Genomic DNA, 27,211 nt, shown 5'->3' on the forward strand with positions numbered 1-27,211 from the left:
ATTCAGCCATCAGTGGACACTTAGCTTACTTCCATGTCTTGGCAATTGTAAATAATGCTACAATGAACATGGGAGTACATATATCTCAAGATACTGACTTCATTTCCTTTAGTTGTATACCCAGGAGTGGGACTATTGCATTATTTGGTAGTTCTACTTTTAATTTTTTTTTGAAGAAACTCCACTCTGTTTTCCATAGTAGCTGCACTAATTTACATTCCTACCAACAGTGCGAAATGATTCCCTTTCCTCCATATTTTGACAACAATTTTTATTTTCTATTTTTTTCATAGTGGCCACCCAAACAGGTATGACAAAATATCTCATTGGGATTTTTTTTTTTTTTTCGGTACGTGGGCCTCTCACTGTTGTGGCCTCTCCTGCTGCGGAGCACAGGCTCCGGACGCGCAGGCTCAGCGGCCATGGCTCACAGGCCCAGCCGCTCCACGGCATGTGGGATCTTCCCGGACCAGGGCACGAACCCGTGTCCCCTGCATCAGCAGGCGGACTCTCAACCACAGCGCCACCAGGGAAGCCCAGATGGCATTTTTTAAATGTCTTTTATCAAGATGGTTGGCCAAGCAAATAATTTTCCAGTTCCATCGGTTTCATCTGTTTACTTGTTTATTTTTAGGTTGGTTGGTGGGCATTTTTTCCTGTGCCATAATTCTTCTTTGTGCATGGTTCCCTGACTCTCTACAACACTTTTCCCTCCCACAGTGTCCTTTCCTGATCTAACTCTTCCTCATCCTTCAAGACAGACCAGGAATCATCTTAGGAAGTCTTATCCCACTGCATTCCTAAACAATCATAGTTGGTGTCCCCCATACACTTTATAGCAGACAGAAAAGGTATACTTAACAACTTAAGTATTGTCGGGGTGCTAGCTAATATGACTAGACACGCAGGCCAGTAAGAACAGATGCCAGCTGTAAACAACCAGGACTGGTGTGTACTGAGTAAGTATTAGCTATGCTCGAAGCGTGTACTACAATCAGGTGGAGAACATGTGCACACTATCATAGTATACTGTTCAATAATTTGAGTAATCTGTCACATCATATGGACAGGGAGCAATCATACTCACCCTGGAATCTTATGTTGCATGAATTCTTGGTGCAAAGAAAGCCCCAGTAAATATTTTTTGAATTAAAGAAAATCTGTACGGAAGGAATTGCCTCAAATTTTCATTAAATAAATCACGTCTTATTCCTTCACAGCTTTAACCTCTGGAAGTTCATAAACAATGAATTCACTTCACTCATCCTGTTGTAACACCTCTGCTGAACTTTTGAACAAATCCTGGAATCCAGAGTTTGCTTATCAAACCCTCAGCATGGTGGATACAGCCATCCTCCCTTCCATGGTTGGGATTATCTGTTCAATGGGGCTGGTTGGCAACATCCTCATTGTATTCACTATAATAAGGTAAGGGCTTCTTTTTCTCTTCTGTAATTTAGGGACATGCTATACTCCTTCAATTAGTCCTTTTCCCCCTGTAGGATTTTTCTTAATGAAATCAGGTTTTGGAAATATTTGCTTAAGGTAATTAAAGAAGTCCTACAGATATTTTCATCATGTATTAAGTAACATCTGAGTCGCAGACGTCAAAATGTCAGTGCTTACTGTTGAGTCAGTGAATTTTTAGAGCAGTGATTCTCATTTTTAGCTACATATTAGAATCACCACAGGGACTTCCCTTGTGGTCTAGTGGCTGAAAATCTGCCTTCAATGCAGGGGACGCGGGTTTGATCCCTGGTGGGGGAACAAAGATCCCACATGCCGCAGGGCAATTAAGTCCGTGCACCACAACTACTGAGCCCGCACACCACAACTACTGAGCCCACACACCGCAACTAGAGAGAAGCCCACACACCGCAACTAGAGAGAAGCCCGCACACTGCAACAAAAGATCCCACATGCCCCTGATGCAGCCAAAAATAAACAAATATTTAAAAATTAAAAACAAGAATCACCACAGAGCTTTTAAAAATTCTAATACAGAGTTTCACCCCAGACCAATTAACTCAGAATCTCTGGCAGTGGAGCCCAGGCAAGAACTGAAACTGCAAGGCAACCATTTTATTTTCCGGCAATAAGAGCTACCCTAAGAAGCTGACCTGGCCTGACTGGTAAAAGAGAGTATTTTGCACTCACTTAGACAAGAGAGATACTCTACCTGATCTACTGCCAAAGATTCAGGCAGTCATACGTGGTGGGCTGCTCCCCTCAGTATGGACCACCCAGTGCGGGCCAAACTGAGAGGCACCTGCTCGCTAGTAACTCTCGCCTTTGCTTCATGTCCCCCACTTCATTCAGCTAATTTCCTGCTTCCTCTCAAACCTAGAGCCTAAGGTTTAACTTGGAGCATAAGAACAGATTACAGTCAGCCCTCAGTACCCATGGGCTCTGTTTCCATGGGTTCCACATCTGGGGGTTCAAGCAATCGTCAAAAATATGTGGCAAAAAATTCCAGAAAGCTCCAAAAAGCAAAGCTTGAATTTACCATGCCCTGGCAGCTATTTCCATAGCATTTCCATTGTATTTACAACTAATTACAGAGTATTTACATAGTATTAGGTATTATAAGTAATCTAGAGACGATTTAAAATATTAGGGAGAATGTGTATAGGTTATGTGCAAACACAACACCATTTTATAGAAGGAACTTGAGCATCTGTGGATGTTGGTATGGGTGGGGGGCAGCTGTCCTGAACCGATCCTTCATGGATACTGAGGGACCATTGTACTCATCCTCTACTGGCTTGACAAAAATGAATTTAGAGTTAGTGTACACATGCCCCATCACTACATGATACCTTTGCTATCCCGATTATTTTCACATTTAAGGTTTACTTGTTTTAATACACATAAGGTGTTAAAAAAATTTTGTCCTGGTCTCCGATCATACTTACAGCCACGATTTTAAAAGATTTTTGTCCATATTTATAAATTATAAAACACATTCTAACTTACTACCAAAAAGGTGTTTTCAGCATTATATTAACACATAACTACAACAAACTTCTGTGTAGCATATTACACTTACAGAGCACAGTTGTAAACTCATTCACTCCTCAAAATGGCAATACTCATTTGAGGAAAGAGGCCCAGGAGAGAAAATAATTTGTCTAGCATCACACAGCTGGTAAGTAACAGTCCTAGCACTTGAACTCAGATCCCATGATTCTAAACTCCAGGCTATATCCTCCATAATAATAACATCAAACAAATCATCAAAACTAGAAAGATGGTTGGAGTTACCATGTGGATGGAAGAATCCTCACAGGACCAATTAAAAGCAGGAGCAGCCCTTGGGAGAGTGACAGGATGACACTCACTATCCCTGAGAAAGCTCATCACTGGTCACTTTCCCCAGCTGGCTTCTCAACTTTTTATTGTCATTATCTCTGTAGTTAAGTGTAGTGTATCAATGGCATTTTTTTATGACATTCATAATTGAAGATTTATTTGGTATACTGGAATTCTACTCTTAATGAATTCAGACATTCCTTACTGTGTCCTGTAAAACCATTTGTAAATATCAAGCATTTAAAATTATTTTGTAAGTGCTAGAAGCAGTTCCACTCAATATGTATTACTAAACACCTATTGCATGCCCAGAACTATTCTAAGAGTTATGTAAATACCAAAGAAATATGGCAGCATCTGACTCTAAAAAGTTCATGGTTTACTGGAGAAGACAAGATTTAAATACATTAACTCATTTGAAAAATAATACAAGATATTAAAAACAAGTGGGTGAAAAAAGGTGATTCAAAGAACAAGTTCCAGGAACAGAGATGAAAGTAATCAAATATTCTCAGAAAGCCTCAGGAGGCAATAATGTGAAGTAGAAAGTTAACAGTCAGAGACCTGGGAATGTTTCCAGCTCACCCTGTTTGTCTGTTGCACCTGCTCACTTCTCCTTCCATCTTTCTCTCTTGCCCCTCAGTATTTTTGCTGTCCCCTCCTAAAGATACAAGCAGTGTGCCTCATGCCTGAGAGCCTTGGTCCCACTGTTGAGAAACCAAGTCCTTAGAACGTGTAGCCCTCCAGAAATGGTTGCATTTTTACAGACACCTTTTATATGCAAAGACTGGTCAGTGTGAAATTCAGGCCCTGTGACAGGCTGTTGAAATATCTGGAGCCAGAGAAACTTCTTGGTCCCCCTCAAGTTACACCAATAGACAATGGCCTGATTCCACCCACTCATATGGAGACAAAGCTTGAAAAAAAAAAAAAAGAAATGTGGAATGTGAATTCTTCTAAAAGTCAATACTGAGCTATAATTCCCAGAGACAGATTCTCAACATAAAGCAAATAGTCATTAAACTGGAAAAAAAAAAGAGAAAACCTGAGCCATAATACTGACAAATTTACTTGCAATGATTGTGAAAAATCTGCTACTTCTTCATACCATTACAATCTTATAGATAATAAGTGAGAAGATATATGTTAATGGAGCTTTTAAGATGAATCCTTTAATCTTTCAAAAAACATCTGAAGCAACTTAATTTTTATTTTTATTGCTAGGATGTTGATTTTTTCTTTGCAAATTACTCTTCAAAAATTTATTAATCTCTCAAAAGTCATTTGAAAGTAAATTAGTTTTAATATTTTTCAGCTTGGAATTTATCTAACAGTTTTTTTAATTGCTCTCCAAAAAATGTAAGACAATTTATATTAACATTTTTATCATGCCTTGCCATGATCTTCTCTTTTTCTTTTTATTTTTTTAACATCTTTATTGGAGTATAATTGCTTTACAATGGTGTGTTCGTTTCGCTTTATAACAAAGTGAATCAGTTATACATATACGTATGTTCCCATATCTCTTCCCTCTTGTGTCTCTCTCCCTCCCACCCTCCCTATCCCACCCCTCTAGGTGGTCACAAAGCACCGAGCTGATCTCCCTGTGCTATGCGGCTACTTCCCACTAGCTATCCATTTTACGTTTGGTAGTGTATATATGTCCATGCCACTCTCTCACTTTGTCACAGCTTACCCTTCCCCCTCCCCATATCCTCAAGTCCATTCTCTAGTAGGTTTGTGTCTTTATTCCCATCTTATCCCTAGGTTCTCCATGATCTTTTTTTTTCCCTTAGATTCCATATATATGTGTTAGCATAGACTATTTGTTTTTCTCTTTCTGACTTACTTCACTCTGTATGACAGACTCAAGGTCCATCCACCTCACTACAAATAACTCAATTTCGTTTCTTTTTATGGCTGAGTAATATTCCATTGTATATATGTGCCACATCTTCTTTATCCATTCATCCGATGATGGACACTTAGGTTGCTTCCATATCCTGGCTATTGTAAATACAGCTGCAATGAATATTTTGGTACATGACTCTTTTTGAATTATGGTTTTCTCAGGGTATATGCCCAGTAGTGGGATTGCTGGGTCATATGGTAGTTCTATTTTTAGTTTTTTAAGGAACTTCCATACTGTTCTCCATAGTGGCTGTATCAATTTACATTCCTACCAACAGTGCAAGAGTGTTCCCTTTTCTCCACACCCTCTCCAGCATTTATTGTTTTCAGATTTTTTAATGTTGGCCATTCTGACAGGTATGAGATGATATCTCATTGTAGTTTTGATTTGCATTTCTCTAATGATTAATGATGTTGAACATTCTTTCATGTGTTTGTTAGCAATCTGTATATCTTCTTTGGAGAAATGTCTGTTTAGGTCTTCAGCCCATTTTTGGATTGGGTTGTTTGTTTTTCTGTTATTGAGCCGCATGAGCTGCTTGTAAATCTTGGAGATTAATCCTTTGTCAGTTGCTTCATTTGAAAATATTTTCTCCCATTCTGAGGGTTGTCTTTTGGTCTTGTTTATGGTTTCCTTTGCTGTGCAAAAGCTTTTAAGTTTCATTAGGTCCCATTTGTTTATTTTTATTTCCATTTCTCTAGGAGGTGGGTCAAAAAGGATCTTGCTGTGATTTAGGTCATAGAGTGTTCTGCCTATGTTTTCCTCTGAGTTTGATAGTGTCTGGCCTTACATTTAGGTCTTTAATCCATTTTGAGTTTATTTTTGTGTATGGAGTTAGGAAGTGTTCTAATTTCAAACTTTTACATGTACCTGTCCAGTTTTCCCAGCACCACTTATTGAAGAGGCTGTCTTTTCTCCATTGTATATTCTTGCCTCCTTTATCAAAGATAAGGTGACCATATGTGCGTGGGTTTATCTCTGGGCTTTCTATCCTGTTCCGTTGATCTATATTTCTGTTTTTGTGCCAGTACCATATTGTCTTGATTACTGTAGCTTTGTAGTATAGTCTGAAGTCAGGGAGCCTGATTCCTCCAGCTCCATTTTTCGTTCTCAAGACTGCTTTGGCTATTCGGGGTCTTTTGTGTTTCCATACAAATTGTGAAATTTTTTGTTCTAGTTCTGTGAAAAATGTAAGTGGTAGTTTGATCGGGATTGCATTGAATCTGTAGATTGCTTTGGGTAGTATAGTCATTTTCACAATGTTGATTCTTCCAATCCAAGAACGTGGTATATCTCTCCATCTCTTTGTATCATCTTTAATTTCTTTCATCAGTGTCTTATAATTTTCTGCATACAGGTCTTTTGTCTCCTTAGGTAGGTTTATTCCTAGATATTTTTATTCTTTTTGTTTCAGTGGTAAATGGGAGTGTTTTCTTAATTTCACTTTCAGATTTTTTATCATTAGTGTATACGAATGCCAGAGATTTCTGTGCATTAATTTTGTATCCTGCTACTTTACCAAATTCATTGATTAGATCTAGTAGTTTTCTGGTAGCATCTTTAGGATTCTCTATGTAGAGTATCATGTCATCTGCAAACAGTGACAGTTTTACTTCTTCTTTTCCGATTTGGATTCCTTTTATTTCTTTTTCTTCTCTGATTGCTGTGGCTAAAACTTCCAAAACTATGTTGAATAATAGTGGTGAGAGTGGGCAACCTTGCCTTTTTCCTGATCTTAGTGGAAATGGTTTCAGTTTTTCACCATTGAGGATGATGTTGGCTGTGAGTTTGTCATATATGGCCTTTATTATGTTGAGGAACGTTCCCTCTATGCTTACTTTCTGGAGGGCTTTTATCATAAATGGGTGTTGAATTTTGTCGAAAGCTTTCTCTGCATCTATTGAGATGATCATATGGTTTTTCTCCTTCAATTTGTTAATATGGTGTATCACGTTGATTGATTTGCGTATATTGAAGAATCCTTGCATTCCTGGAATAAACCCCACTTGATCATGGTGTATGATCCTTTTAATGTGCTGTTGGATTCTGTTTGCTAGTATTTTGTTGAGGATTTTTGCATCTATGTTCATCAGTGATATTGACCTGTAGTTTTCTTTCTTTGTGACATCTTTGTCTGGTTTTGGTATCAGGGTGATGGTGGCCTCATAGAATGACTTTGGGAGTGTTCCTCCCTCTGCTATATTTTGGAAGAGTTTGAGAAGGATAGGTGTTAGCTATTCTCTAAATGTTTGATAGAATTCACCTGTGAAGCCATCTGGTCCTGGGCTTTTGTTTGTTGGAAGATTTTTAATCACAGTTTCAATTTCAGTGCTTGTGATTGGTCTGTTCATATTTTCTATTTCTTCTTGGTTCAGTCTCAGCAGGTTGTGCATTTCTAAGAATTTGTCCATTTCTTCCAGGTTGTCCATTTTATTGGCATAGAGTTGCTTGTAGTAATCTCTCATGATCCTTTGTACTTCTGCAGTGTCAGTTGTTACTTCTCCTTTTTCATTCCTAACTATTGATTTGAGTCTTATCCCTTTTTTTCTTGATGAGTCTGGCTATGCCATGATCTTTTATTTGTTACCTTCTTAACATATAGATTGCTCAAACTATGAAGACTACACTCAAAATAAGGAGAACTAGATGCATTTAAAGAAGATTTAGGACTTTCCCATTTATGATAAATACTTGTATCAAAAGAGAATGAATAGAACAATAGTAAGATCATTAGTGATGCTGGAAAGCAAGAAATGAACTAACTTCTGACTTTGCCAAAGGAAGACTACAAAAATGTATGAAAGAATAGATTTACGGAAGGTGGAGCTTCCAGAATAAGGTGTCCTATGTGGCTTTTTTTTTTTTTTAAGAATCGATTTGTGCATTAGGAGGGTGACTATAAAGTAGTGAAGCCAGATCATTACTACTCAGTCATACTTTAAATTCACAGCAGGTCTAAAGGAAGCCAGATTTTAAAATGTAGGAGGAAAACTGGGCCAATTAAAACGTAAAATTTTCCCCTTTTGCTCTTGGGAGAGAGACTTATGAACTCAGCCCCATTACTCAACTATTGTCCATGGCCACAGTGGGTCCTGGGAAACTCCTTCAATAAAGGCGATGATGTTTCTCTCCGTCAGTCCCCCACCCCCATGTTTTGGACATATCTTTCTCCTGTCTACTGACAGATGGCTTTGAGTGGGCAGAGGCTCTCTAAAGGATGCCTTGTCTCCCTATAAACGAAACGTTCCCATTCTTTCATTCCCTGCCCTCAACTGGCTGTCAAGTCAACTAATTTACACTAAATCATGAATTACTGAAACATCTTACTTTTTAACCCCTCCCCATGGTGTCTACATTTTATACAGAGATTGCAGGAAGAAGAGTGAGTGTTCCTAAAGGAATACTAATGGTCTAATGATGGAATACCAGTTGCTAAGACAGAGATGGGAAATGCTTAGAACAAGGCCTCTTCTTTTTTCCCACTCAGCTTAGTACTCCCTCTGACCCAGCCCTATACCATTCTCAGGGTGGCAGCTGGAGTTGGAGTTGACCCACACCCTTGCTGTACACATACCCTATGCTTTAGATGCTACAAAACCTCCCAGTCACATCTGTTCAAATGAACTGGAAAGTTGATTGGAGACCCTTGTTGCTATGGTCCAATGCACCAAGACAGCTCTGGAGTATAAAGGGGTTGAATGTCTTCCCCAAGGACACAATAAGTGAGGGCACAGAAATGAAACTAGAATTTCCAATTAGGTTCTCTTTATATATCTTACACTGTGTATCTAGAGCAGGGTTGGCAAATACGTCACTCTACTCTAAACTCTCCCACCCTTGGCATTCGTGTCTAATCACACAGATCTGTCCTTTAGTAGCGCCTGTGTGATGACTCACAATTCTTCTCAGCACAGTGCTTTATGAAATCACTACTAATCCATTGGTGTTGCCTCATGCTGACCTTAAACAAATGAACTACCAGTTATTTCTGAAGCAGAAATTAGTTTACTCAAGATCAGCAAAGTATTGCAATTGGGGCTCTGCAACTATGGCAAGCCACATGCAAGTGCCACCCAACAGAGAGAGGAGGATTCTTTTACAGAGGGGGGAAAGGAAGTTGGGAGGGCTGTAGTAAACAGAGTCCATTGGAGAAATTGAGAGTTCAAAATATAGTGGCTTGTCACTGGCTGAGTGGTGACAGTCTCTCATTGGCTAAGCTCCGGCCAGGCAAGAAGTCTTTCTTCTGTTGATCTCTGCTATCGTAGGGCATGAGAGCTCCCCGCTTTTGGCCTCCCGACTCCATTTTAATTGAGGCTTCTGTTTATTAATTTTTACACTCACAATAGGAATATAATTTAACTAGAGTTAAATGCCAAACAAGGACTCGTGAGGCAACCCAGAGATAAACAAAATTAGGAAGGTACTACCATGTCCTACCACCGTCCTCTGCCCCAACACCACCACCCTTCTCCTGGCCCTGAGCTGAATGGAGGGAAAAAAAGTGGTTTTACAGATCTTGGAAGTTTGGGCTGCCTGGTGGGAGCTGTAGCCACAGTGGGATCTGGGACCATGGAGCGGGAACTGCAGGAGGAAGGTGGAGCCATGGGCGGGATGCAGCCACCGCCAGAGATGCCAACAGCAGAGAGGGGAAGGAAATACCCTGGCCTCTTCTCTCATCTTACCCTCCAATTTCCCTCCAATAGTGCTTCCTATTGGCCAAAACAAAACAAAAGCCAGTTGGCAAGAAGACCTAGGAACAAAGTGCAGAAGGGTGAAAAGTGGGCTTGAGAGTAGGCTGATCAGCAAGGCATCATCCTGCTTGTGTGGGGTTATATATATATTTTTAGTTTTATTTAACCCATTGCATATATCGCTGTTTCTGATTGCAAAAGGTAAACATGTTTTTAATAGAATCTTTTTAAACATTAAAAAATACAAAGAATAAAGTCGCAATCAGTCATACTACTACTACCAAGTGGATAATCACTGGGATTACTGTGACATATTATTTCAGCATGTTTTTAGACAAATGTCTAAATAAATTTGGGGTCATACTACGTACATAGTTGATTTTTTTTTTTTTTTACTTAATAAGTACTTTCCCATTTGATTAAATATTCTTCCAAAGTATGATTTGTAACAACTCTATCATTTATTGTATGGGATTGTGGTATACCTTAATTTATCATAGCTTTTAGATATGGCCATATTAACCATATGAAAAACACGTTAGCTGAAATGATCACTGATTTACATATTTTTTTTAGTGTTTGGTTCATGAGAGACAGACATCTAATGAAGTCTGGCAACATGAAATCTGAAGATAAATTAGACCTAAGAAAAGAATGCAAGTGGTATAGTTAGAAATTTTACCATTTCTATTTAATTATTTTTAATTTCTATGCAGTCACTTTCAGTTTAAAAAAGTAATAATAAATATAATGTGTTAGTTTTATTACCCTAGTACCTTATGCCCAGATAAATATATCATTGGCTTCAGAATTCTCTTTTGCTATACAGAGTATCATGTAGAAACACTTTTATTTTATTCTTTTGCATTTCCAGTTAATGGTATGCACTGTCCTCAACAAAGGAATTTCCATAATTCATTATCAGTAAATGATGGGTGCCTACCTGGAGGAGAGCAAGGGCCATGGATCTAATTGCTGCAGTTAGGACCTAAGCAACCACTTGTGGTTTATACCCCAATTCAAATGGAAATAACATCTACTTAATAGGCAAAGATTTATAGGGTTTTTTATTATTGTGTTTTTGCTTTATTTGTGTTTTTTAATTTATTTTTATTTATTTATTTTTGGTTGTGCTGGGTCTTTGTTGTCGTGTGCTGGCTTTCTCTAGCTCTGGCGAACGGGGGTTACTCTTCATTGCAGTGAGCAGGTTTCTCATTGCAGTGGCTTCTCTTGTTGTGGAGCATGGGCTCTAGGCACACAGGCTTTGGTAGTTGTGGCTCACGGGCTCAGTAGTTGTGGCGCACGGACTTAGTTGTTCCACGGCATGTGGGATCTTCCCGGACCAGGGCTCGAACCTGTGTCCCCTGCATTGGCAGGCGGATTCTTAACCACTGCACCACCAGGGAAGTCCCTTTGCTTCTGTTTCTGTTTTTTAGCGTGGAACTCCTTCCAGCTGACCTCTAATATCAGTTCCTCTCCCCTGAGCCCTCTCCATCTCCTACTCCCAATGGTCTGGTGAGGACGAGGATTAGAGACCAAGGACAGTCATTTAGCATCTCTTTTGGTTGACATGTTTTTTTCTCAAGTCTCTTCTCCTTCTTGGTCTTTCTGATATGAGCCACCAATGTCCTGGGGACAAGGAACCAACCTGCTGTATTAGTGGCATCAACAATGTCCAAAGTGTGGTTGCTGAATAAGGACTCACAGCAGTAACTCCCCCATCTAGTGTGTGCTGCCATGGCCTGGGTAAAATATCCTGGCCCTGACTGACGCCTCACATGAGCCTTTGATGGCTTAAATATTAAGTTCACAGGCTGCAGAATTTGCAGTCCCTGAATAATGAAGACACACACTAGCTTCCAAACAACAGAGCAATAGACCTGGATCCAGGGTGAACTAATAATTGTGGCACAATCTTAGGGCTAATTCTTATGTGCTACTTAAATTCTTATCTGTCCTCAATACAGATGTCACTTCTGCCAAGAAATCTGCCTTGACTGCCCCCAGGGGAGGGGGTAGAGGCCCATTTGTATGCGCTCCTTGTGCTTTCTCTAGCTTTCTTTCATTACGTTATAATGGGATCATTTATTACACGTCTAGACTATAAGCTCCTTGATGTTAGACTTTCTAGGCGATTTAGCTTTGCAGCCCAAAGCACAATATTATGCCTGACATATAATTGGTGCTCAATAAAACGTTTGTTGAATTAATAAATAGTATCTCCCAGATAAAGATGATACCTGTTTATTACTGAATGCCCCAACTCTTTGAAGATAGGGAGCAACTGAATTTTAAATTCAATTTCTGCTCTCAGGAAATTATTTTGCCTTCACTTCCCCCAACATTTGACAGGAGATGTTTCTCAGTGCCCTCCACCAATTCACTCGTTTCAGATTTCTACTCCACACTCTGGATTTCAGGGTCTTAATTAATAGTCTTTTCTATTGAGTTAAATTTTATTGGAATATTTCTAAGTAATGGTCGAAAATTGTTTTAACAATGGCCTCAGTTAGGATTTGAACTTACAGCTTCAGTGGGGGAAAAAAACATTGCAAGATGGAAACATTTATTTTCCCTATTCAGCTACATTTGGTGCTAGGGCTAGATAAAGACAAAGTCTTTTGCCTGAGTGAGTTTAGAGTTGGTATAATTTGTTGCTATGTAGAAATTACTTCAGAACTTAGTGACTTAAAACAATCAACATTTGTTATCTCACACAGTTTTTTGTTTGTTTGTTTTTTTAATTTTTATTTATTTATTTTTGGCTGCATTGGGTCTTCGCTGCGGCACGCGGGCCCTCCCCAGTTGCAGCGAGTGAGGTCACTCTTCGCTGCGGTGCACGGGCCTCTCATCGTGGCGGCCCCCCTTTGTTGCAGTGCACAGGCTCCAGGTGTGCAGGCTCAGTTGTTGTGGTGCACGGGCTCAGCTGCTCTGCGGCATGTAGGATCTTCCTGGACCAGGGCTCAAACCCGTGTCCCCTGCATTGGTAGGTGGACTCCCAACCACTGTGCCACCAGGGAAGTCCCTCTCACACAGTTTTGAGGGTCAGGAATCCAAGAGCAGCTTAGCTGGGTTGTTCTGGCTCAGGGTCTCTCAAAAAGTTGGTCAAGCTGTCTGTCCATCTTTAGAGGACTGTCTAAAGGCTTGGCTAGGTCTGGTGCATCTACTCCAAGGGAGCTCACTCACAGGTCTGGCAGGTTGGTACTGGTTGTTGGCAGGAGGCCTCAGTTCCTTTCCACGTGGACCTCTTCACGGTGCTGTTGAGTAACCTCACAAGACGGCACCTGGCTTCCCCCGGAGAAAGTGATACAAGAGAGAGCAAGGAGAAAACCCCACCATTCCTTTATGTCCAAATTTTGAATGTCACACTGTCAATTCCACCACATCCTATTCGTTAGAAGTGAGTTACTAAGTTCAACCCACACTCAAAGGGAGGGAATTAGGCCCCCGCTCTTTTTTTTTTTTTTTTTTTCCAGTACACGGGCCTCTCACTGTTGTGGCCTCTCCCGTTGCGGAGCACAGGCTCCGGACGCGCAGGCTCAGAGGCCATGGCTCACGGGCCCAGCCGCTCCGCGGCATGTGGGATCTTCCCGGACCGGAGCACAAACCCGTGTCCCCTGCATCGGCAGGCGGACTCTCAACCACTGCGCCACCCTAGGCCCCCGCTCTTGAAAGCAATATCAAAGAAGTTGTGGACATATTTTTAAACCACTGCAGTTAGTTATCAAATAGTTCAAAACGTCTGAATATACACAAGCATTCATATGTGCATTTGTGACGGTTTCCTTTTAACTTTTAAAATAATGTTAGCAATTGAAAATCTGTAAGAGATGGCATAAATTAAAGGTGTGTACTTTCAATGTCAATCCTCGGGTTTCCCTCCATTTCTTTCAGGTCCAGGAAAAAAAACAATTCCTGACATTTATATCTGCAACCTGGCTGTGGCTGATCTGGTCCACATCATGGGAATGCCTTTTCTTATTCACCAGTGGGCCCGGGGAGGAGAGTGGGTGTTTGTGGGGCCTCTCTGCACCAACAACACATCCCTGGATACCTGCAACCAGTTTGCCTGTAGTGCCATCATGACTGTAATGAGTGTGGACAGGTAAGTGAAGAGACTATGAAATACATTAACATAATTCAGAGATGCCTGTACTTCCCCAAGGTCATCCCTACTTAAGCAACATCAGTGCTGGTTTGTAATAGCAAAGTTCCTCTTCCTTTGTTTGTTTCATTGTAGGACAGATCAGGTAATATTTTTCCAACTTTCAGAGGTCAATTTTTTCATGGAAAACTTAAAACACTAAACATCTCCTTTTTCCCAATCATTTTTTCTATCTCAGTTTTATTTACAATTGACTGCAAGAAAAAAAAAGACCATAGACCGCCTGGAGGGGTGGGATAGGGAGGGTGGGAGGGAGGGAGACGCAAAAGGGAAGAGATATGGGAACATATGTATATGTATAACTGATTCACTTTGTTATAAAGCAGAAACTAACACACCATTGTAAAGCAATTATACTCCAATAAAGATGTAAAAAAAAAAAAAGACCATAAAATCATGAAATATTGGAGACCAGAATGAATGCCCCACCACCACCCATCATTCTTGCAAGAAGGAAGCAGAGGTCCTGAGAAGAGAGGGGATTTGCTAAAGGCACATAGAGAGTCAGTGGCAGAGCTGAGAACTGAAGTAGGTCTCCTCACTCCTTGTCTAGGGCTCTTTCTGGTAAGTTCAATGTCTCACACACCCTTGTTATCACCTAGCAGCTTAAAGGAATCAGTGGAGTAGTGGGCTCTTAAACAGCTATGAAGAGAAGTCAGAGTACCAGGAGGACCATCCTTTATACTCATCATTATGATTGGTTACTGCAAATACTGCCATTTACATCATTAGAAATTTGTTGGACTGTATCCCAGAACATGCCAAAGCCAGATTCTCCACCCATGTAAGCTAATGTTATTCAAGGAGATAATGGTGATGGCCAGAGCCTGTGGAGCCAGTGAGTGATGGAGCCCAGTTCAGAGGCAGGCTGTCCAACTCTGGAGATGGCAGGTAGTTGGCAACTACCTCACCACCTGGTTTCTTTAGGAAGCATGCAAGCTAGGATGTGCCCTGCATCACCCAGATGGCAGGACCTCCACACCAGCTCTTAGCAGCATTCCCCAAACAGAAACAAGCCCTGAAGACAACAGTAGAAAGCACAACAGAGCAACCCACTTGAAATCTCTATCCACCTTCTTCCCACCCCAAGCCCAACCCAGCACACTTGGTCCCCCTTGCTCTGATCTACTTTTTCTTTCTCCCTTGCTTCGAATATATTACATATGTTAATATATTTCGTGTACAAAGATATGCATGTGTGTTGTTTTTGTCCAGCCTTCCCTGATCATCAAATGTAAACTCCACAAAGGCAGGGTCTTTGGTCACTACATTAGTGTCTGTGTAACAGTGCCTGGCACACGGGTGCTCAAAAACTACTGATGAATGAATGAGTGAATGTCAGTCTTGAGGGCTGTGTTAAATTTCCCTGAGTCCATCAAGGACTCTTTCCTGAGCTCTGCCTCTCTTACCCTTCCAAGTGGGCCTTTGGGGTCGGGAAGGGATGAGCAGTTCTTCAGATGGATGAACAAAGGAATAGCGGGGTCCATATACATCATTCCCTGGGTCATTATTATTCAGACGTGAATAATGATGGTAACGTTTAATGCAGTTTTTATATCCTGCTGCTTTTCTACAAAAGAATTATCAAAATATGTAGAGTATACTTCTCAACTTATACTTAGCTTCACATTTTTTAATCTGCGTGCCGGGTAGGTCGACCTGGTTAGTTCAGCTGATGCCACCAATGCTGATGGTGTGTGGAGTAAAGCCTGGTGAGCTTGCCAGGGTTCCAACACCAGAGCCCTGCGCGGGGCAGGAACCACTGCAGAAAAGCAACCTAAAGTATAGTCCTCACCATCGTGATCCCATTCTCAGAAGGAGAAAAGCTTCTTCATACCATGTACATACCATGAAGGCAGGAGAGTATCGGCTTTTTCTTTAAAGAGGGGAAACTGTACCCCTTCGGTAAACCTCTTACTGCAAATAAAGTGAAAGCACGTTGTCTGCCTTAGAACAGACCACAGAACATTTCCTAATGTTCACAGGTTTTTTCTGAGTGTGTATGTGTGTGTGTATCTTACACAACTGAATAGTGTGTATTTTTCTTTTAACCTTATGGACACAGAATGCTAAAATTTTACTTTCAAATTAAGACATTCAGGCCTTTATCCTTCTCCCTGCCCTCACTTTAGAGGATCACGTGGCCAGAGACAAATAAAGATTTTGTAAAACTGAACCTTTCCCCCAGCCCCTGGCATTTCTTGCAGTTCTAACTCTACTAAATTCACAAAAATTCAACAAAATCTATAATTCTGTAAAACAGAAATGAAGTTTTCTCTGTAATGCCAGCACTTAATGTCAGTGCCACCAGTATGCCTTATTGTTTATACATTTATTTGAATTGTCAATTTAATGGATCATAAAACTCAAGTGTTTCCCATAACTCTTTCATTTTTCTTTCTCTGATTAATAACTGCAAGTGTGTGGAATATTTTGAGAGGGCTCCTACCTTTAAAGCAATACAAAAAAAATTCTATAAACATCCAAAATATGAAAAATATTTGCCTCTAGGTGAAAGCTACCTAGACTTTCATTAGTGGTTACTTTCTTTAGAAAATTTTCTAGAACAACAACAAAGTCAGGAAGTAGGAGCCAAAATTCCCCATTCATTCATTTACCAAATATTTATTGAGCACAGACCGTATGACAGGAACGATGCCAGACACAGGAGGTACAGCAGCATTAAACTAATAGCCCAGGCTCCTGCCTTCGTGGGGCTTCCATTCCAGAGGTGTAGACAGACATTACACCGTGAAGAGTCACACGGGTAAATGTGTATTTCCACACAATGATACCTACTAGAAGGAAAAGTAGGGTTGCCCCACGATCCGCATTTATAGTCATGGGCCCTCGTATAGAGCGAGTGGTCAGGGGAAGCTTCTCCGAGAGGGAGACCTAAATGGGGACTCAGAGTAGAAGCAGGAGGAAGGAGAGGCACGTCCTGCCAGGCGGGTAGAACAGCATGTACCTGACGCTGAAAGAGACAGTTTGAAGGAAGGCCAGGGAGAGACTGGCACAAACTTCAGCCTGAGTGACAGGGAGGGCCGGAGGGAGAAAGACATCAAGGGTCATGGTGAGAATTCTGAATTTTATCTAAAAGACAAAGAAAGGCCATTGAAGGGTTTTCAGTTGGGGAGATGATGAGAGAAGATTCCCTAACCGATTGATGCCATGACTCCATCATCTTTAATCCCAGACAGAATGATGGCAGGGTTGCTGTACAATCACTACTTCATTCCCTTCCTCAGCAGGAAGGGAAGGGAACTTTCTCTCCTTGGCGACAGGTAACGCAGGTGCAGTGTGGGGAAGGAGGGGTGGCTGAGGCACCCGGGGTCACAAGCCTGTCCCTGCATGGCAAGGGGTCCCCTAAGTGAGTGCAAAACGTCCTACCTCTTGTGCAAAATTGAAAGAGCAAGGAGACGGAGAATTTTCCATTTTCATAAATCTTCCTTAAGTAGCTCTACAAAATCTTGGAGAAAATTAAAGGACCATTGACCACATTTGACATTTGTTTAATGTCTACTAATGCTGCTTTCCTACACCCCCGACTGCCAGCAAAACTGTGCTTTCTCAAATACCTCCTCTGGATCTGAGCTCTCTTTTTCATGCTTTAGCTTTCAGCTGTGTCTGAAAAATTATTCTTGGATTTGCTGGAGGACCAAATATGTTTGATATATCAGGATTTCAAGGTTGATTAATGATTATCCTTTTTTCTGGATCAAAATAGAAAAAAAGAAAAGAGAGAACCCCTTCCCCATGAAATTAGTCCACATCCCCCCTCCAGCCTACGTTTCCTGAGGAATTTGTATTGTCTGCTAGTCACGTTTGTTAATTCTCACTGTGATTTCTGTGAACTAAGCCCCCAAGAGCCTGGGGAACTAACTCTAAAGCCATGTGAGCAAGACGTCTGTCCCAGCTGCCTGAATCTCATGCTGCTGGGGATTCTCCCACCAGCCAACGCACTTTCCTCCTTCCTGTCCTACATCAGCCACCGTCCCTCCTGTCCCACATTGGTACACCCTCCCTCCTCTCCTGCCCTCCTGGAGGAAATCCCCATTCAGAGACAAAGTTTTCCAGAGCCTCTTGTGCAAGGGCAGCACCTCTGTAAAGAAAAAGTTTGCACAGCAGAATCTTACCATTTTCAGGGTCTTCATGTAAGTGACAGCTGTGTATCAGTGAGTGGTTTATTCAGACTTACGGGGTCAAGAATTGTTTTCTCTACAGGTACCAGCCAGCTCTTAAAAAATATAACTTTCTTTCACCCTGATAGAGGGGTGCTTCAGGGAGGATAATAATACTAATAATTTACTCTTGTCATGAACCTTTCATCCTTGGAGCTCAGTGCTTTTATTGATTGTTCCCAAACCCTTCTTAACCGGCTTTGCAGGTACTTGGCTCTCATCCAACCGAGACTGACGAGTTGGAGAACAAGGTACAAGACAAGCCGCATCAATCTGGGCCTTTGGGCAGCTGCCTTTATTCTTGCGTTGCCTGACTGGGTCTACTCGAAGGTCATCAGATTTAATGACGGCGTTGAGAGTTGTGCTTTGATTTAACATCCCCTGACGATGTACTCTGGTAGGTTGTTAAAACTGAAGAAGAATAGACTTGAATTAAATCTTGAAGTGCTTCATCCTCCTTGTCAACACGTGAGCAACCGCGAAGAGTGTCCTTGGGGATCCTCTTCGGGCCGGTCTCCCCACTTAGTCCTCTGCTTCCCACCATCAAGTTGATAGTTTGATTTTAAGGAGAGGGTAACCTTTAGAAGAAGATTCTGAGTTTAATCATGTAGCCTCAGTGGGTGCAAATATATTTAAATGTGGATTTTAAAGATCCATGGCAGCCAGATTCACTAGGAGCACAGCAACCAAGGGAGGGGCAGACTTTCCAAAAGGGTCTAGGAGTTATGAGACTCACACCTTATCAATATGCAGCTGGAGTTTGGTTGAGTCGCGTCCCTCGAAAAGATATATCCAAGATCTAACTCTCAATGCTTGTGAATACGATCTTATTTAGAAATAGTCTTTGCAGATATAATCAAGTTGAGATGAGGTCTTACTGGATTAGGGTGGGCCCTAAATCCGATGATTGGTTCCTGATAAGGAGAGGGAGATTTGAAGAGACACAGAGAGGATGCATGTGAAGACAGAGGCAAAGACTGGAGTGACGTGTCTATAAGCCAAGGAACACCAAGGATTGCCAGAAGCCACCAGAGGCTAGGAGAAAAGTCCTGGAGCCCATACTCCCTCCCCCAAACCCCAAAAAGGAACCAACCCTGCCAACACCTTGACTTCAGACTTCCAGCTTCCAGAACTGTGAGACAGTAAATTTCTATTGTTTTAAGCCATCCAGTGTGTGGTAATTTGTTACAGCAGCTCTAGGAAACTAATACAGCAACCAACACAGTCATTTATTACATTTTAATTTGAAAAGAAAAATTAAGTCGAAATTTTTCTGATTGAAATTTTGAACACAGCATTAGAATCTCTGACTAAGACTTTTCGATTGCCTGCTAAGGGTCAGGTACTGTGCTAGGTGCTTTTTACATACATTATGGCAAGTCAGTCTGGCAGATCCCTTTTTCCCAGTCTACCACTTGTCAAATAGATGAGTCATTTCTGCATCACATAGACACAGTCCGAGAGGGATAGAGGTAGAGGCCCAGCAAGGCTACAAATCCAGCAACAAAAAAATCTCCAGAGGAGTGCAACGTCGATACCATGATTGTTTATTCGTTATTTCTCACAACAGCAGTGGCTCCACTCACAGACAGAAAGCGTCAGCTCATCTAAAGGTGAAATGATAGTTAATCACCGCGGGCTGATAAATTAACCTGGCCGCACCCGGTCTGAAAGGAGAGCAGGACCTGAAGCTCACTATATGACTACATGACTTTGGCCTGTGTCACATAAGCAGAGACTATTTTGCAGCGACAGCTGTTTCTGCTCTTTTCGGTTGGCTATGGTAAGGGATATTCTGAGGCTCTGGCCTCTGTTGTTCCTGCCAGAATTAAGTCCTTACGGTGAACGGAGACTGGGACTAGTGTGCTACGTTCAGAGGCCCTCTGGCTCCGGAGCGCTCTCTCTGCCACCCAGTCCACACCCACCCAATGCCAGCTGCCTTCTTCCACACAAGGGTTTTGCCCCGGAAGGAGGATACCCGGTGTCTGGGCAGAAACAGAGTTGGCCCACCCAAGGGTTCCCCCCGGTGGAGCACTGAGAAAATGACCGGCTGATTTGACAACAGGTCCTCTTCTGTGCCCTTTGAGAGACCATCCGGAGTCTCAGTTACAAGCGTGAGCTCTGGAGCTGGCCTGAGTATCTGGGTTCAAATCTTACCTCTGCCACCTACTAGCTGAGTAACCTTGGGCAAGCCGCTCAACCCCTCTGTGCCTTAGTTTCCTCCTCCGTAACATGAAGGTGCTAATGGCATTGTACTCCTGGGGATGCACAGATTCAATGGGTTAAAATATGTGAAGCACCCTCAATAGTGCCTACTACATAACAAATGCCACCTGTTGCCTGTTGTTGTTAATAACACTAAATATAATGATAATAAGCACCTTCACCCACTCTGCAGTACTCAGTAGCACTGGCTACTGAGAAGAGCTGGCTAGAGAAGAGTCGTTGTCTATGAATAATGAAAAGCAGAACTTCTGTATGTGAAAGTACCCAGAGAGCCTTAACTTTTCCCCCAAGCACTTTTATTCCGGGCCCTGAAAAATCACAGAATCATAAACTGTAGAAGTCCCTAGCGTTGTGAATGTAACAGTCATGTCTTCTCTCTCATTTTACAGGTATACTCTGTATATGACGATAACAACTTTCTTTTTCCCTTTGCCCTTGATTTTGGTGTGCTATATTTTAATTTTATGCTATACCTGGGAGATGTATCAACAGAATAAGGTTGCCAGATGGTAAGTGTATGCCTTATTTTGTTTTATTTGTTAAAAGAACAGTTCAGAGATCTAAGATGTCTACAATAGAAGCTTAAGCATTAGTCACTTGAAACATGCCAAGCTCAGACATATGGGCATTAATGTCTATATAAGGCATTTTCTGAAAATAAGTCATGTTCTGAAGCAGCTATTTGAGGATCTCTCAGTGATAAATATTGTAATCACTGATGTAATGGTTTCATAAAAATGTAAACAGAACTCAAGACTCTGTTTAAAGAATAATTTTGTATTTGTCATCAGCATTGTTATTTAAATGTTTTATTTGTACATTTTGCAGAGTTGTGTACATATGTAAATATCCTAGATGTTGTGTATATTTTATAACCTTTTAATTTTTGTGGGGTTTTTTTTAGTGTGGGGAGGAGGATCTCATTAATATTTGAATACTTAGAACACGGTTACTTAGGACTAAATAAAACCAAAGACTTACCTAAAGACAATAAACTTAGGAAGGACCTTTAATGATACTTGTCTCTAAAACTATATGAATAAATCTAAATTATTTTCCACTTGAAATTGTACATATCAGGTTGTTCAAATGAGTCAGTGATTATACAACATGTTAGGTTAAAAAATCATTATTAAAATTTGTCTTTAGAATAAATTACTGTATTTTTTTGAGAAGACAAGATTGTGGGGTTTCCCCACACACCATATGTAACACTGTGAAGATTTAAAAAACAGAATATGTGAAAAATGTAACCACCATTAGTCAAAATTTGTGGCAAACCCTGGTACCAAAGGTTTAGGTGTTCTATTGGCCCATGACATTTTTTCTGATTTCTTTAAATTCTTTGGAATTATTACATTATTAAAGAGTGGTCTAGGGCTTCCCTGGTGGCGCAGTGGTTGAGAATCTGCCTGCCAATGCAGGGGACATGGGTTCGAGCCCTGGTCTGGGAAGATCCCATATGCCGCGGAGCAACTGAGCCCGTGAGCCACAATTACTGAGCCTGCGCGTCTGGAGCCTGTGCTCCGCAACAAGAGAGGCCACGATAGTGAGAGGCCCGCGCACCGTGATGAAGAGTGGCCCCCGCTTGCCACAACTAGAGAAAGCCCTCGCACGGAAACGAAGACCCAACACAGCCATAAATAAATAAATAAAGCAAACTGTCAACAAGTAAAAATAAATAAACACTATTATATTTTTTTAAAAAAAGAGTGGTCTATTTAGAATGGGAAAGAGAAGTAACCACAGTTATAGACAAAAATTAGCTTCTAAATGTATCACGGGTGAGAAGGTTGAAATGGAATCATATGGAATATTACGACATTGACAGCTGGAGAGGACGCTTGAACCCTTTTAAAACAGTTCTCCAAATCAGATCACTTTGCTCCCAACACCTTTCTCAGAAATGCTAAGAGCATCTTATAAAACAAAGTTCATACGGTCCAGTTATCCCTAAAAATGCAATAAGTTAGAGGAATGATGGTGCCTACTCTGATGAACTGCAGAAGAATCATTATCTTAGAGTGATTTTCAGCTGCCATTTCCCAGGCTTATTCATCTGCTTGTCATGTCCCAGAGAAATTTCTAGTTAATGTCTAAATATGACATAACATGATGAAATTTGGGAAATTTAAGAATTTTTTATTTTAGAAAAATTTTAAATTTACATCAAACTTGCATAAGTAGTACAGAGTTTCCATATACTCCTCACTCCAGTTTCCCCATTAACATCTTACCATGTTGCATTTGTCAAAACAAAGATAATGGCATTAGTACACCACTATTAACTAAACTCTACCCTATATTGGATTTCACTGGTTTTTCCATTAAAGTCCTCTTTCTGCTCCAGGATTCAATCCAGGGGACCACACTGCATTTAGTTGACACATCGCCACAGTCTCCTCTGGTCTGTGACAGTTTCTCACTCTTTCCTTGTTTTTCATAACCTTGTAGTCTTAAGTACTGTACTTAAGGAGTACTGGTCAGGTATCCTGTAGAATGTCCCCCAGTCTCGGTTTGTCTGATAACGTATCACGATGAGACTCTAAGGTTAAGGTAGTGTTTACAAGGTTTCTTCACTTCAAACTGACTACTTATCCCTTTCTCTATTCTTTCCTTGTTTTTCATAACCTTGTAGTCTTAAGTACTGTACTTAAGGAGTACTGGTCAGGTATCCTGTAGAATGTCCCCCAGTCTCGGTTTGTCTGATAACGTATCACGATGAGACTCTAAGGTTAAGGTAGTGTTTACGAGGTTTCTTCACTTCAAACTGACTACTTATCCCTTTCTCTATTCCATTATTTGGAAACGAGTCATTAAGTATAGCCCACCCTCAAGAGGGAAAGGAGGGTGAGAATTAAGCTGTGTCTCCTGGAAAGGGGAGTATCTACATATATTATTTGGAATTTTTCTGTAAAGAAGGTTTGTCGCTTCTCTCCCATGTTATTCAATCATTTATATCAGTACAGATTCATATATCTTTATCTGATACTTTGGATTATAATTCACTGCTATGTAATTTATTTTGTTTCTCGAAATGTTCCAGCTTTGGAAAATTCAGGCAATTTTTCACAGGGCTGAAAAAGAGTATTTTCACAGTGCTCCAAATAAGTAAGAAGAAAAATGAGCTTCACATTTCACTACATAGCCATTCTGAACTGTCCAAAAAGTTCTGGGACATTGTTGTCCCATAATTTCTATGGTTGTTTGTGTCCTGTCTCTCCAAATGTTTCCGCTACAGCTACAATCCCAGTGTTCCAAGGCAGAGAGTGATGAAGCTGACGAGGACGGTGCTGGTGCTGGTGGCGGTCTTTATCTTGAGTGCTGCCCCCTATCACATGATACAACTGGTGAGCTTACAGACAGAGCAGCCCACGCTGGCTTTCTATATGGGCTATTACCTCTCCATCTGTCTCAGCTATGCCGGCAGCAGCATCAACCCTTTCCTCTACATCCTGCTGAGTGGAAATTTCCGGAAATGCCTGCCTCAAGGGCAAAGGAGAGTGACTGAGAAGGAAATCAACAATATGGAAAGCACCTTGAAATAGAGCTTTAAGGAGAGTACATGGATCATCAAAAGTCTAGACAGGCTTGCCTATGTTATTGATGTTATTAAAAAGGGTGGGCAAAACGGTGTGCTGGTGTCCATTCTTGTTGTGCCCTTGTGACTCTAGAACAGTGCTGTAACCATTCAAATGCAGTGAGTTTAATATGCTAACTTAGGTGAAACAAAATATTTGTCTGTGTAGGCAGTAGGCAGTGGGATAGCTGAAGAGACCCGAGCTCCATGGTTGTGGATGTTATTTCAGCATCTTATAAACTAGTCACTGATGAATATGGCCACCCCTGACCATCAACTGAAAACTCACCAAGGAATTTGACCTTGCCGTCTACACTGTGGCCCCACTGTAACAGTGCCCTTGAGGCTCCTAAGAGGGGACCACCTTACAATGAGATCTGAAGTATGGCCATTTTTTAATCTACAAAAATGTCAGTTTCATAGGGTCTAATTTAATGCCTTCAACAATCAACTCCATCTGTTAGCATGACCATTAGCATGTACTGAACACATACCACATGTAAGATTACATGTAACAAACCTTCGAGGTAAGCATTACCCCAGTTTACTAAGGCTCAGAAAGGTTAAGTGATAAGCTTAACACTGCACAGCTACATAAGAGCTGGGCTGAAATCCAGGTCTGCCTGTTTCTGTCTTTTTACTACAGCCCCTTGGCAACCTGTACTATCATACTGAAAAGGGCCAATAATTGGGTTTTGTTGGTGGTGGTTTTTTTGCTTTCTCCTATACCCCTACAGGAAAAGAACTAAAGTCTGAAAGAAATGAGTTCATATTCTTAAAGAAATAAGTTTATGCATATTCTTTTGCATTTAGCTTTGTTCTCATACCTACAAATGACAGAAACCAGCATCTGCATTTTAATAATATAATAGTATTCTTCAGGACGTCAAGTACACTCAGACACATTCTCTTTAGGTTACAGTGGATGTTTAGTCAAGGCTGCAGAAAGTAATTCGCTTTTAATTTCACAGATGTTCATTATGTGTTTTCCTTTTGTGGCTTGTATAAAACATTCACTTTGATACAGTAAGGAAAAAATGCTTTTAGAGTCTATATTCTCAACAAGGTAAATATTTAATTTTGTTTGGGGATGAATCTGTAAACCCACCTCCCTCATCTAAATATATAAAACCGCTTGCTTCATGGGCATATAAAACTGATTTTTCATCAGCCCTTTATATAAAAGAGTCACAGAGACCAGGTTTCTAATAACCTGATCTCCATTTTTATATCTCAGTTGTCAAGACAAATGACTTTTAACCTGATGCATTTGGTTCTAGATCTTTTAGAGACCATTTTGGAACACGGTAATATCAAAATTCATATATGGATGAAAGGTTGTGTAAACAGCATTAGAACTACAAACTGAGACAGGGCACATCTGAGATATTTCAGTTCTGTAACTGAGGTCTGCAGAGCTACACACAGAGGCTGTATGCTCCTTTATAGTTTCCATCAAAAGCTGTGCCATGGCTATAATTCCAGGGGCCTTCATTCTCGCTACTCTGAGGTACAACAGTCAGGGTTCAGTGAATAACCCTGACATCTGAAGACCCAACACGATGGGTCATAAACAGAAGTTATTATTTGATAATTGAAGAGAAATTGAAGGGTTTATCTCCTTTGTCTTTTTTAATACGGAAAATATTATGATTTTAAAATTTTAAATGGTTTTAAAGCAACAGACATTTTTAAAATAACATTTCCAATAGGCCTCAAACAATTCCAGTATATAAATTGGTCAGTGAATTATTTTAATTAATATTTATTAAGAGTTGTAAAAAAAGTTAGCTTTTAATCAAAGTATAAAAGAAAAAGGGTGACTATTAAGTTTATTTTAGTGCCTTTATTAGCTTTTCTATGCATAAGCATATATATGCAGATTTGCAGAGGTGGTTTGTCAGAGATTCTCTGTGTGTTTTGTATTTTTGCTCATGATATGTATACATGTTTACTTTCAAGAGAAGTTAACGATCAGTTTCATATATCTAATTAACACTTGGGTATTTTTCATTATGTAAACTCATAACTGTATCCCTCCTCTATGCTTATTCAATTTTAGGTGACTCATTTAAATTTTGATTGATTAATATAAATCAATGAATAAAAATTGCTGTATATTAATTTATTTCTAGCTTGTAGCATCTATTCTTTTTTTTTTTTTTTTTTTTTGAGGTACGCGGGCCTCTCACTGTTGTGGCCTCTCCCATTGCGGAGCACAGGCTCCGGACGCGCAGGCTCAGCGGCCATGGCTCACAGGCCCAGCCGCTCTGCGGCATGTGGGATCTTCCCGGACCGGGGCATGAACCCGTGTCCCCTGCATCGGCAGGCGGACTCTCAACCACTGTGCCACCAGGGAAGCCCCTGTAGCTTCTATTCTTAAGGTTTTCTTATATAATACTATTTCATATTTCCTTAATATATTTTCTCCTGAACAAAGACTAAAGATTTAAGAATTAGTAAAGGGGGAGCAGAATCAAGATGGCGTACCGGGAGGATGCAGAATCCGCATCTCCTCACACTAGGGCACCTACCAGGCACCTGTGGGGGACCACGGACACCTAGGGATGGGAGGAACCCCCAGTGACCGGGTAGGACGTGGGGCATGCGGGGAGTAAAGGGGGAGGAGAAGTGGAGGTGGGATGCGACTGGCGTCCCTGAGGGGCGACTGGGGGAGGGGAAGGGATCTCATGCCTGGAGGGAGAAATTGGGGAACCACTGGGAGGGCAGAGGATCCAAAGGGAGCGTGGCCAGGATTCCCCTGCCCACTTGGACCCCCAGGAACCTGCTGAGATCCCGGGCCTGACCCTCTGCCCACCGAGGCCCCCTCCAGCCACGCGGGTCCTGAAGGAGCGGGAGGGAGGGAAAAGTAAAGGCCGGACCTCTGTGACTAGCACCCCTGAGGGGCTGCTGGGGGAGGGGAGGCGCTCCTACACCCAGTGGGACCCACCCACGGTTAGGTGTCCAACGGGGCGGGGGAGACCCTGGGGGAGACAGTGGGGGAGGGGTGCGAAGTAAGGGAACGGGGCCAGTGTTTTCCCTGTCCACATAGGCACCGGGGAGCCTGCTGGGCTCCGGAGCTTAATCTCTGCCCTCAGAGCCTCCCTTCTGCCGTGCAGAACCCAAGCCCCATGCCTACAACCC

At 41.3% G+C, this 27,211-nt stretch overlaps 1 protein-coding gene and 1 long non-coding RNA gene across 3 annotated transcripts in view; one reads left to right on the top strand and one right to left on the bottom strand.

The window, feature by feature from the left end:
• The window catches only part of LOC132530807 (uncharacterized), a 98,441-nt gene that overhangs the window by 4,597 nt on the left and 66,633 nt on the right, over positions 1-27,211 (bottom strand). The window lies entirely within an intron of this gene.
• Positions 1,247-24,035, top strand: MCHR2 (melanin concentrating hormone receptor 2). Its single transcript, XM_060168172.1, is given in 7 exon segments — positions 1,247-1,428; positions 3,577-3,581; positions 13,816-14,020; positions 18,468-18,622; positions 18,625-18,658; positions 20,877-20,996; positions 23,729-24,035. Coding segments are annotated over 7 exon segments (1,008 nt in total).

This window comes from Lagenorhynchus albirostris, chromosome 12 (genome assembly GCF_949774975.1).
Source record: "Lagenorhynchus albirostris chromosome 12, mLagAlb1.1, whole genome shotgun sequence".
NCBI classification, from domain to species: Eukaryota; Metazoa; Chordata; class Mammalia; order Artiodactyla; family Delphinidae; genus Lagenorhynchus; species Lagenorhynchus albirostris.